General features: G+C 45.2%; 1 protein-coding gene across 1 annotated transcript; it reads left to right on the forward strand.

The window, feature by feature from the left end:
* Positions 1–3,189: 3,189 nt before the first annotated feature.
* On the forward strand, positions 3,190–12,010 carry LOC126481655 (eclosion hormone-like). Its single transcript, XM_050105573.1, has 2 exons — positions 3,190–3,223; positions 11,752–12,010. The coding sequence occupies exon 2, from the start codon at positions 11,754–11,756 to the stop codon at positions 12,003–12,005; it is 252 nt and encodes an 83-aa protein (XP_049961530.1). The 5' UTR covers positions 3,190–3,223; positions 11,752–11,753; the 3' UTR covers positions 12,006–12,010.
* The last annotated feature ends 519 nt before the right edge of the window (positions 12,011–12,529 follow it).

Here is a 12,529-nt window from a genome sequence, read left to right on the forward strand (position 1 = left end):
CTGTTGTCAAGTTTTTGATTATTATAATCAAGTTTATCGGAACTAGTAGTGCTCAGTGGCTGTGACGTTGCATGATTTGGTGACGCGACAACATCTCTACGGCTCCCCTGAACATTTTCAACATTACTCTCGGGTATAGCAACTTCACAGGGTTGTTGTCTGAAACTTAGTTTCAACCATAACAACATGTATGAATTTCCGAAATTGAGTAACCTTCCCTGTCTTATTCTTATTCGCCTTACGTTCACAACGTAACCAATTCACAGACGGTGCTTAGCTGTAACTTACCTCTGCTACCGACAAATATTTCTTTCCAAAACAATTGCGTCACGCTAAGCGTGTTTCCAAGCTACTGCAAGAATGTTTCAGCAACTTGTGAGACATCGTAACGAAAATTACTACAAAAATAATAAATTTTGAAACTAGACACATCAAAAAAAGTTTTGCATAATATCGGTTCCGAGAGTTCCGGAACCTATATAGAAAACTGGAACAGAGATCAACATAAACATCATTTACGCTCTTTTTATTGCTTATGAAAGACACAAATTGCATATTGTACCGCCATACAGCGAGAACTTCAGAGGTGGTGGTCCAAGTTACTGTACATACCGGTACCTCTAATACTCAGTAGCACGTCCTCTTGTACTGATGCATTGATGTATTCGTCGTGGCATTCTATCCACAAGTTCATTAAGGCACTGTTGGTCCAGATTGTACCACTCCTCAACACGGATTCGGTGTAGATCCCTCAGAGTAGTTGGTGGGTCACATCGTCCATAAATTTCAATCTATCCCAGGCTTGTTCGATAGCGTTCATGTCGGGAGAGCATGCTCGCCACTCTAGTCGAGCGATGTTGTTATCCTGAAAGATGTCAATCACAAGATGTGCAAAATGGGTGCGCGAATTTCGTCCATGCAGACGAATGCCTCGCTAATATGCTGCCGATATGGTTGCACTATCGGTCAGAGGATGGCATTCACGTATCGTAGAGCCGTTACGGCGCCTTCCATGACCACCAGCGGCGTACGTCGGCCCCACATAATACCACCCCAAAACATCAGGGAACCTCCACCTTGGTGCACTCGCTGGACAGTGTGTCTAAGGTGTTCAGCCTGACAGGGATTCCTCCAAACAGGTCTCCTACGATTGTCTGGTTGGAGGCATATGCGATACTCATCGGTGAAGAGAAGATGATGCCAATCCTGAGCGCTCCATTCCGCGTGTTGTTGGACCCATCTGTACTGCGCTGCAAGGTTTCGTGGTTGCAAAGATGGACTTCGCCATGGACGACTGCGCATCACGCAGCCTACTGCGCACAGTTTTAGTCGTAACACGACGTCCTATGGCTGCACGGAAAGCATTATTCAACAAATGACCGTACAGAAATAAATCCGGCGACCTAGCGGGTCAGTTAATAGGACCAACTCTGCCGATCTACCGATCAGAGTAAACACAGCCGAAAAACTCCCGTGCTTCAGTTGCGTAATGCACAGTTCAACAGTCATGCTGAACCACATACGTTGTCGAACGTTTGGTTTGTGAATGCAGATCATCGGAAAACAGTACCTCGGCAGAGGACGTGAGGATCGTTTCCATTTCTTGATGTGCTCATTCACAAAGCGCTACCCAGATGTGCAAACCGGCGCCTTGAATTGCTTGATGCATTGACACGCTGTATGGATGACACTTACGATGACGCAGTATTATGAGAATACTACCTACGAACGTACCGGAATCGCCGTATAATTTCTGGTCGCTTATCTATCGATTGTGGTGTACTGCCGCTAGTACTCAATTTCATTAGCTTCTCGTGTAACATGTTTGCTTCGTTTGCTTTTCCCGGGCTGTATGCTGCCATCAAACATAAAGGTGTTCGCAGCGTTGTAAAAGAACGAACGAGAGCGAGCTTTCTCTGGAAAAAGCTCAGCATTCAAGGCAACATCAGCCTCAACATTTGTTCTACATCCTCCGTAAATGAGGATCATTTCAATTTTTTCATCTGTGGCTGCAACATTCATCGTCCACTTGCACGTCTGTTCTCAAAATGATAGGAAGGTGTGCAGGCGATAAACGCTGGACAAATATTGTAATGTTCCATAAAAACACGGGAGAACTGCCGGATATCAGTAACGTCCTGCCACGATATTTCGGCGCAGAGTCTAGAACTACTACAGTGGCACTCACCTGAAGATGACCAGAAGACTCTGCGCCGAAATATCGTGGCAGGACGTTACTGATATCCGGCAGTTCTCCCGTGTTTTTATGGAACAATCAGTACGCCGGGAAAGCCTTAAACATCACATCAGGTATTGTAATGTTTAGAGCCGCTATCTTTCTTACACTTGTATGATACGTGAGTTCCGTTCACAGTGTGCTGCCTCTTATGATACGTCGTACTTCACTACACAGCCACGGTGACGCGTCGAGCAGTCCCCTTTCGATAAGTCAGAGGAATACAACGTTGCGAATGGGGTTTCCCATTAGAAGTTATGAAATACTGACCTGTTCTACAATCGCAGCATGGATGTGGGATCCCATGTGCCATCGTATCTTCAAAGGCAATTGAGTAATATGTCTTAAGATTGTGTATCTATTTCTGTCCTCTGATTAATGGGCCATCAACGGCGAAACGAAGAAAATGCTTCAGACATAACGTATGTAGATTTAGCCATAGAATAGTAATCTGCAATAATAATCGGTGATTCACATTGTAGATTTCAAAGTTGACACCCCCTCCTCCCCCCCCACCCTCCACCTCTCAGCCACATAAGCACGCGGGGTGGGGTAGCGGATCGAGCGGAGTATCGTTAGACGAACATCACATATATATATAATTTTTGGTCTATCATTTTAGATCGGGTGACGTTGGACCTTCGTCAGTTGCCTATCGCGTTGCATAAATGTCACATAATGGTAATTTTTTTCAATCGCGTTAATTCCGCAATTTGCTCGCACTGAATTTTTAGTTCTACTACAGAATGAGCAAATAATGACAGAGCTTTGGGGAGAAGTGGCGTACAAAGTGAGATGTGATTAGCGAGCTAGTTGGAGACGTCCTGTGGAGTGTCCGGCCCTCTTAAGGAAATCGGATTGGGGCGACAGCCATCCCCCAGGGCGCCGGCGATACGCGCTGTACTGTATATAAGCAGCGGGCCCCACAGTCAGAAGGTACAGTGCCACCAGCACCACGTCACTCCACTCCACTCTCTCTTCACACAGGTGAGTGCTCTGTTCCGCTACCTTGTGACCGCCCAGCTGGTATCTGACATTTCTACACAGTACATCACGCAGAAGGCACCTCTGTCTCCATCTTCCTGACAGCTTCCACACAGATCATGCAAATCAACTACGCTTATTCTGGAACCACGTCTAGTTCTCTAATTGGGCGAACGAAATCGTTCTATCTAGTCCTTTCAGCTTACTTCTTAAACCTTCTTCTTCTCTCCCAATAGTTCCATTTATTCTAGACGTAACAACGAGACTGTACGGACGATATAGTACCCTCAGTGTTTTACGAATGCTTAAGTCATTCTTCTGAACGTCAATACTAACAGATTGAATGTAGTTATACCCCCGTTCAGTTTTCTGAATTTCTTAGATCTCTTCCGTTAATACAACCTGGGGAGGGCCCCAAATTCCTTAAGAACTGTTCATCGAACGACTAGCCAGTGTAGTTGAGACACTGGAACTCTTCTTCGAAATCAGGTTTTTTTTTTGACACAAACATATTTGCATAAAATTACTGATTCCAACTGTGACCAACTAATACTGTAGTCACAAGAAACCACCCTTTTTCATTTTGTGAAGTGCGTTTTTTTGCATTTCTGAACATTTGAGTCCTCTTGTTGACCTCTGATTCATTTTGACATCTTATCAGTATTTGAATGAAAAATAACGTAGATTTCTTCAGACAGTACTTACATCATCTGCATAAAGTCTTTAGTTTTCTGGATCACTTCTTGTAGAGGAGTGTGACCTGTGCTTTATTTAAACTACTGAGTGTAGCTTTTTGGCCGAGGCATCTGCAGGATATAATGGTTAAAAAGGGACTAATTCATCCGAAAACTCCATATAGAATCTTACTTGGATTCCACACGGCCCTATAGATTGTATCACATATACGTGATTTCAGATATTTCTGAGAGCCGGTGATGCGAGAATTAAATTTTGGTCTTACTTCTGGATTCCCCTTTCTAACGGAGCATTTGGAAACGGAGCTCAACATTTCTGCTTTTGCTTTGCTACCCTCAATTCATCTGCAGGTGGTTGCTCATGTCGGCACCAATGATGTGTGTCGCTATGGATCGGAGGAAATCCTCTCTGGCTTCCGGCGGCTATCTGATTTGGTGAAGACTGCCAGTCTCGCTAGCGGGATGAAAGCAGAGCTCACCATCTGCAGCATCGTCGACAGGACTGACTGCGGACCTTTGGAACAGAGCCGAGTGGAGGGTCTGAATCAGAGGCTGAGACGGTTCTGCGACCGTGTGGGCTGCAGATTTCTCGACTTGCGCCATAGGGTGGCGGGGTTTCGGGTTCCGCTGGATAGGTCAGGAGTCCACTACACGCAGCAAGCGGCTACACGGGTAGCAGGGGTTGTGTGGCGTGGACTGGGCGCTTTTTTAGGTTAGATGGCCTCGGGCAAGTACAGAAAGGGCAGCAGCCTCAAAGGGTGCGGGGCAAAGTCAAGACATACGGGGGCCAAACAGCAATCCGTATAGTAACTGCAAACTGTCGAAGCTGCATTGGTAAAGTACCGGAACTTCAAGCGCTGATAGAAAGCATCGAAGCTGAAATCGTTACAGGTACAGAAAGCTGGCTGAAGCCAGAGATAAATTCTGCCGAATTTTTTACAAAGGCACAGACGGTGTTTAGAAAGGATAAATTCCATGCAACCGGAGGTGGCGTGTTTGTCGCTGTTAGTAGTAGTTTATCCTGTAATGAAGTAGAAGTGAATAGTTCCTGTGAATTATTATGGGTGGAGGTTACACTCAACAACTGAGCTAGGTTAATAGTTGGCTCCCTTTACCGACCTCCCGACTCAGGAGCATTAGTGGCAGAACAACGGAGAGAATATTTGGAATACATTTCACATAAATTTTCTCAGCATGTTATAGTCTTAGGTGGAGACTTCAATTTACCAGATATAGACTGGGACACTCAGATGTTTAGAACGGGTGGTAGGGACAGAGCATCGAGTGACATTATACTGAGTGCACTATCCGAAAATTACCTCGAGCAATTAAACAGAGAACCGACTCGTGGAGATAACATCTTGGACCTATTGATAACAAACAGACCCGAACTTTTCGACTCTGTAAGTGCAGAACAGGGAATCAGTGATCATAAGGCCGTTGCAGCATAGCTGAATATGGAAGTTAATAGGAATATAAAAAAAGGGAGGAAGGTTTATCTGTTTAACAAGAGTAATAGAAGGCAGATTTCAGACTACCTAACAGATCAAAACGAAAATTTCTGTTCCGACACTGACAATGTTGAGTGTTTATGGAAAAAATTCAAGGCAATCGTAAAATGCGTTTTAGACAGGTACGTGCCGAGTAAAACTGTGAGGGACGGGAAAACCCACCGTGGTTCAACAACCAAGTTAGGAAACTACTGCGAAAGCAAAGAGAGCTTCACTCCAAGTGTAAACGCAGCCAAAACCTCTCAGACAAACAGAAGCTAAACGATGTCAAAGTTAGCGTAAGGACGGCTATGCGTGAAGCGTTCAGTGAATTTGAAACTAAAATTCTATGTACCGAATTGACAGAAAATCCTAGGAAGTTCTGGTCTTACGTCAAATCAGTAAGTGGCTCGAAACAGCATATCCAGACATTCCGGGATGATGATGGCATTGAAACAGAGGATGACACGCGTAAAGCTGAAATACTAAACACCTTTTTCCAAAGCTGTTTCACAGAGGAAGACCGCACTGCAGTTCCTTCTCTAAATCCTCGCACGACCGAAAAAATGGCTGACATGGAAATAAGTGTCCAAGGAATAGAAAAGCAACTGGAATCACTCAACAGAGGAAAGTCCACTGGACCTGACTGGATACCAATTCGATTCTACACAGAGTACGCGAAAGAACTTGCCCCCCTTGTAACAGCCGTGTACCTCAAGTCTCTAGAGGAACGGAAGGTTCCAAATGATTGGAAAATAGCACAGGTGGTCCCAGTCTTCAAGAAGGGTCGTCGAGCAGATGCGCAAAACTATAGGCCTATATCTCTGACGTCGATCTGTTGTAGAATTTTAGAACATGTTTTTTGCTCGCGTATCATGTCGTTTCTGGAAACCCAGAATCTAATCTGTAGGAATCAACATGGATTCCGGAAACAGAGATCGTATGAGACCCAACTCGCTTTATTTGTTCATGAGACCCAGATAATATTAGATACAGGCTCCCAGGTAGATGCTATTTTCCTTGACTTCCGGAAGGCGTTCGATACAGTTCCGCACTGTCGCCTGATAAACAAAGTAAGAGCCTACGGAATATCAGACCAGCTGTGTGGCTGGATTGAAGAGTTTTTAGCAAACACATCACAGCATGTTGTTATCAATGGAGAGACGTCTACAGACGTTAAAGTAACCTCTGGCTTGCCACAGGGGAGTGTCATGGGACCATTGCTTTTCACAATATATATATAAATGACCTGGTAGATAGTGTCGGAAGTTCCATGCGGCTTTTCGCGGATGATGCTGTGGTATACAGAGAAGTTGCAGCATTAGAAAATTGTAGCGAATTGCAGGAAGATCTGCAGCGGATAGACACTTGGTGCAGGGAGTGGCAACTGACCCTTAACATAGACAAATGTAATGCATTGCGAATACATAGAAAGAAGGATCCTTTATTGTATGATTATATGATAGCGGAACAAACACTGGTAGCAGTTACTTCTGTAAAATATCTGGGAGTATGCGTGCGGAACGATTTGAAGTGGAATGATCATATAAAATTAATTGTTGGTAAGGCGGGTACCAGATTTAGATTCATTGGGATAGTCCTTAGAAAATGTAGTCCATCAACAAAGGAGGTGGCTTACAAAACCCTCGGTCAACCTATACTTGAGTATTGCTCATCAGCGTGGGATCCGTACCAGATCGGGTTGACGGAGGAGATAGAGAAGATCCAAAGAAGAGCGGCGCGTTTCGTCACAGGGTTATTTGGAAACCGTGATAACGTTACGGAGATGTTTAGCAAACTCAAGTGGCAGACTCTGCAAGAGAGGCGCTCTGCATCGCGGTGTAGCTTGCACGCCGGGTTTCGAGAGGGTGCGTTTCTGGATGAGGTATCGAATATATTGCTTTCCCCTACTTATATCTCCCGAGGAGATCACGAATGTAAAATTAGAGAGATTCGAGCGCCCACGGAGGCTTTCAGACAGTCGTTCTTCCCGCGAACCATACGCGACTGGAACAGAAATGGGAGGTAATGCAGTGGCACTTAAAGTGCCCTCTGCCACACACCGTTGGGTGGCTTGCAGAGTATAAATGTAGATGTAGATGTAGATTCAAGTTGCTACTTCACCCATTAGCGCCTGGGTACCAATTTTGGTGCACTGGCACCCTTCACACATGACTAGAGTTTCTTGGGATTTTGTTAGAGGTCTTTGGATAAGATACTGCTGTGAAGAAAACCATTCGCTGCATTGCGTCGTTTCCGAAATTATTAGCATTGAAGTTAGCCAGTCAGGCCGCTCGCCACGCAATTTCAAGTAGCCTACTGGATACAACTACTGTTAAGTGTTCTCATAGCGTAGACGATAGCGCACGAGACTTCTCAGCCTTTGGCTCGGATTCGATCCTTACTGGCATCCCACGTCCAACTTGTGTGTCGCTCTCTTTTTCGGTTTTAGGAAACCAACGAGGAACACGTTTACGTTAAATGTATTCACAATTGCGAATATGGACACTGTTTTTTCCAATTGCTGCTTTTGTTTAATATCCCACCGTCTGATTGGTTATGGTGGGCCTGTGAATACCTGTTGGCCGCTGTGACTGGGTTCGGGGTCCGAGGCAGCAGTGCAATACTACCCCGGCACGTGGAGGCGGACTTTTTTTTTCTGCAGCTCATTGAAAACTTTTCAAATAATAAAAATTGTAGATATACAAACACAAATTCATTACCGTGAAACAAATAATAACAATTATAAAAAACAAATACAAATCCACCACCATTAAACAATGAAGAAGAAATTTTATTAACTACGAGAAGGAAAGATGGATAGAGGAAGAGGAAGAGGAGAGAAAGGATATGAAAAAATGTGTCCCATCATCGATTTAGAGCGGCGGTGAGGGTCTTGGAAGGACTTCAAGTGCGTGACGGCCGCTTCCAATATCTATTCCTATCCTTGAATTTACGAGGTGCATTCAAGTTCTAAGGCCTCTGATTTTTTTTCTCCAGACTGGAAACAGATAGAAACATGGGCATTGTTTTAAAATGAGGCCATGTTCATTGTCAATACGTCCCAGAGATGGCAGCACCGTATGGCAGAAGGAATTTTACCGCCAGTGGCGAGAATGAGAACTGTTTTAAATACTTAAAATTGCGACGTTTTCCTTACTTGAACAGCGTGCAATCATTCGTTTTCTGAATTTGCTTGGTGTGAAACCAATTGAAATTCATCGACAGTTGAAGGAGACATGTGGTGATGGAGTTATGGATGTGTCGAAAGTGCGTTCGTGGGTGCGACAGTTTAATGAAGGCAGAACATCGTGTGACAACAAATCGAAACAACCTCGGGCTCGCACAAGCCGGTCTGACGACACGATCGAGAAAGTGGAGAGAATTGTTTTGGGGGATTGCCGAATGACTGTTGAACAGATCGCCTCCAGAGTTGGCATTTCTGTGGGTTCTGTGCACACAATCCTGCATGACGACCTGAAAATGCGAAAAGTGTCATCTAGGTGGGTGCCACGAATGCTGACGGACGACCACACGGCTGCCCGTGTGGCATGTTGCCGAGCAAAGTTGACGCGCAACGACAGCACGAATGGGACTTTCTTTTCGTCGGTTGTGACAATGGATGAGACGTGGATGCCATTTTTCAATCCAGAAACAAAGCGCCAGTCAGCTCAATGGAAGCACATAGATTCACTGCCACCAAAAAAATTTCGGGTAACCGCCAGTGCTGAAAATATGATGGTGTCCATGTTCTGCGACAGCGAGGGCGTAATCCTTATCCATTGCGTTCCAAAGGGCACTACGGTAACAGGTGCATCCTACGAAAATGTTTCGAAGAACAAATTTCTTCCTGCACTGCAACAAAAACGTCCGGGAATGGCTGCGCGTGTGCTGTTTCACCGAGACAACGCACCCGCACATCGAGCTAACGTTACGCAACAGTTTCTTCGTGATAACAACTTTGAAGTGATTCATCATGCTCCCTACTCACCTGAGCTGGCTCCTAGTGACTTTTGGCTTTCTCCAACAATGAAAAACACTCTCCGTGGCCGCACATTCACCAGCCGTGCTGCTATTGCCTCAGCGATTTTCCAGTGGTCGAAACAGACTCCTATAGAAGCCTTCGCCGCTGCTATGGAATCATGGTGCCAGCGTTGTGAAAAATGTGTACGTCTGCAGGGCGATTACGTCGAGAAGTAACGCCAGTTTCATCGATTTCGGGTGAGTAGTTAATTAGAAAAAAAATCGGAGGCCTTAGAACTTGAATGCACCTCGTATAACTTCTCTAGTAAAACTATATGTAACTACTACTCTAACTTACTAATCTATTTACGAGACTACAACTTGAACCACTCCCACCGCCCAGCAATCCGGTTGTTAGCTCCTCCTCGCTGCTCAAACGACTCAGCCTGTCCAGTGGTTTTCCCCTATCTACTCCCGTATCTGTCAGGTTGGGCTCTGTACAGGGGAACCACAATTAAGATCCTTCTGGCCTGGCTGCACGTCGCTGCTCACCAGGAGGCACAGGTCCCTCTAAGAGCTACCTTGCAATAAGCCCCTTCCTGACTGCTGACCTGGTGGGATTGGACCAGTTGATTTCCCAGAAGACAGCTAGATGCGTTTATATTGCATCGTCACAAGTAGCGTTTACGCTACAGTCTGATGAGATGTCTTCAGATGCAGCCTCATCGCCGTCCACCCTGCGAATTTCCTATCCTTTTTGCATACACTATAGGCTTGCCTTCTGTGCTGCCTTGTCATAAAGTATTCTGTGTGTATGTTTTTGGAGATATCTTCAGTTAATTTATTAATGGTTGGCCATTGTTCATCATTATAATTTATGTCTTTGATTGTTTGTTCAATGTTTGATGTGTCTGTGCGTAGTGTGTGTCTTATGTTTGTGTGTTGTCCGCAGAAAAAGACTATATGTTCAGGAGAACCTTCGTCCCCACATGTGCACCTATGTGTCTGCCACAGACTCAGGCGATTCAGGTGCGTGGGATAAGGGCCGTGTCCCGTTAGAAAGTGTGCCATACAGTGGATGGGATCGGTATGTCGAAGTTTTAGTCTTTCCCTTGTGTCGGGGAAGAAGCTATATAGTCTCCGGCCCTTATCACTATTGTCCCTCTCACCCTGCCGGGTGTCCAATCACCACATCATTAGTTGGCGTATTGTTTGTATTGGTACATCAGTGATCTTCCAAATCTGGTCTTGTCTCCTCCTCTTTAGCCAGTACGTCGCCGCTCTGTATCTTATGGACAACCATTATCTGTAGAATGGAATGACAACGAAAATCTGTGCCAGACTGGGACTTCAACATGGGTTTTCTGCTTATCGCGAGCTGCCGCCATACAATTTGGCTACCCGAGCACGACTCACGACGAGACCCGAACTTCCACATTACGTCAACCATGCGTTTACAGTCCGTACTCGCACATCCTGTATGTACATACCGTACGGGGGAGACAAATTACTTGAAAGTCACTTCGCCAGTTTCTAGAGATAAATATATTGCACTGCCTGTGATATTCTGAAATACGATGCAACATTCTTTCGGACATGCATGAATCAGTTTTTTTTTTCCAGTTACGATGCAATGTTCCTTCTGCATAACACAGGAACTGCAATAGCGTATTTATAGTTTTCCAATCTGTCGAGACCTTTAAGAGAGTATTTCATATTTTCTATCACTCTCCTGCGCTGGATGACTGAAAACCCAAAACATGATGTTAGCATAACATGTGATATGCCCTTAAGCTATTGTGAGATGATCCAAAGCAGGATAAAATTATTCTGCTAGAAAAGATAACTTTCATCTTAGATTCTATAAACTGTTGTTCATCACTTACAGAATATTGCTCCCTACTTTGCACTGTGTGAAAAATTAAGTCATAATGAACAAAGTAAACCAGCTTTCTCCTTTCAGTGGATTTTCCTGTGGAGAGTCCTCTCGTAGGGAAGATAGCAGCGCTAAATTCCTGTTTAAGATCCGGATGCATATATTTCCAGGAAAGATTTTCGTGTTTGTTCAGTCCTAAGAAATTGAAACCTTCGACAGTGGTTTAGGTGGAAACATTGATACAATCCAATTTCGTTATCGGAGAGCTCCCCTTCAGAAACAGTACACAGTGTTTCGATGCCTTTAAGGGACTGTTCTCTACAAGTCAAGAGCTGCGTTAATTTCATCGTTGTTGCCTAACCTCTTAGCCTTACATTCGACATGTCTCACAGTAACCCTTGCCTCACCTGCACATACTATGCTTTCAATCTTTTGTTACCTTTACAGTCAGACATTAAGTAAGGTAAGTAAGAGAAGCGGCGGTCCTAACACTGAGCCGTGTTGCAGAGATGGCCGCCCGCCGCTGCTGCCCCCTGGCGACGCTGCTGGCAGTGCTGTTGGTGACGTCATGCCTCGCACCGCCCGCGGACGCCAACGCGGTCAGCGTGTGCATCCGCAACTGCGCGCAGTGCAAGAAGATGTACGGCCCCTACTTCGAGGGGCAGCTGTGTGCCGACGCGTGCCTCAAGTTCAACGGCAAGATGATGCCCGACTGCGAGGACGCCGCCTCCATCGCGCCCTTCCTCAACAAGCTGGAGTAGCCTCTGCACAGCCTCTGTCTCAATAAAGTCTTTCTGCAAAGCTGAAGCAAGCGTACTTCTTTATCCCCGTCAATTTCTTCCACTCCCTTATAAGCTAACCGCAAAAGCCATAGCAATGAAGAGACCTGCGCCAGCTGTGTCATAACTTCTGCTGTACACCTGGAGATCTTATCAAAATATTTTTGAAAAGAGGTAAGGGCTAATGCCATCTTCCCTTACAGGATGATGGAACTGACTCACTAGAGAGTAAAGGGGCGAGTTTTACCTAAATAGGTTGGGGTTGGGTTTGGGTTGATTTTGAGGGAAGAGACCAAACTGTGAAGTCATCGGTCTAATCGCTTTAGGGAAGGACAGGGAAGGAAATCGGTCGTGCCCTTTCAAATGAACCATCCCAGCATTTGCCTAGAGCGATTTAGAGAAATCACGGAAAACCTAAATAGGTCGTCAATGCAATTAACAGCATGTTTCTCCTGAGAGTCGTAGGCACTCTTTTCTCTGGTGTTTCCGCAGATATGTGCAGTTTC

This window comes from Schistocerca serialis, chromosome 5, assembly GCF_023864345.2.
Source record: "Schistocerca serialis cubense isolate TAMUIC-IGC-003099 chromosome 5, iqSchSeri2.2, whole genome shotgun sequence".
NCBI classification, from domain to species: domain Eukaryota; kingdom Metazoa; phylum Arthropoda; class Insecta; order Orthoptera; family Acrididae; genus Schistocerca; species Schistocerca serialis.

Excerpts from the sequence above, each read along its gene's own strand:
- LOC126481655 (XM_050105573.1), top strand. The coding sequence starts at position 11,754 with ATGGCCGCCCGCCGCTGCTGCCCCCTGGCGACGCTGCTGGCAGTGCTG.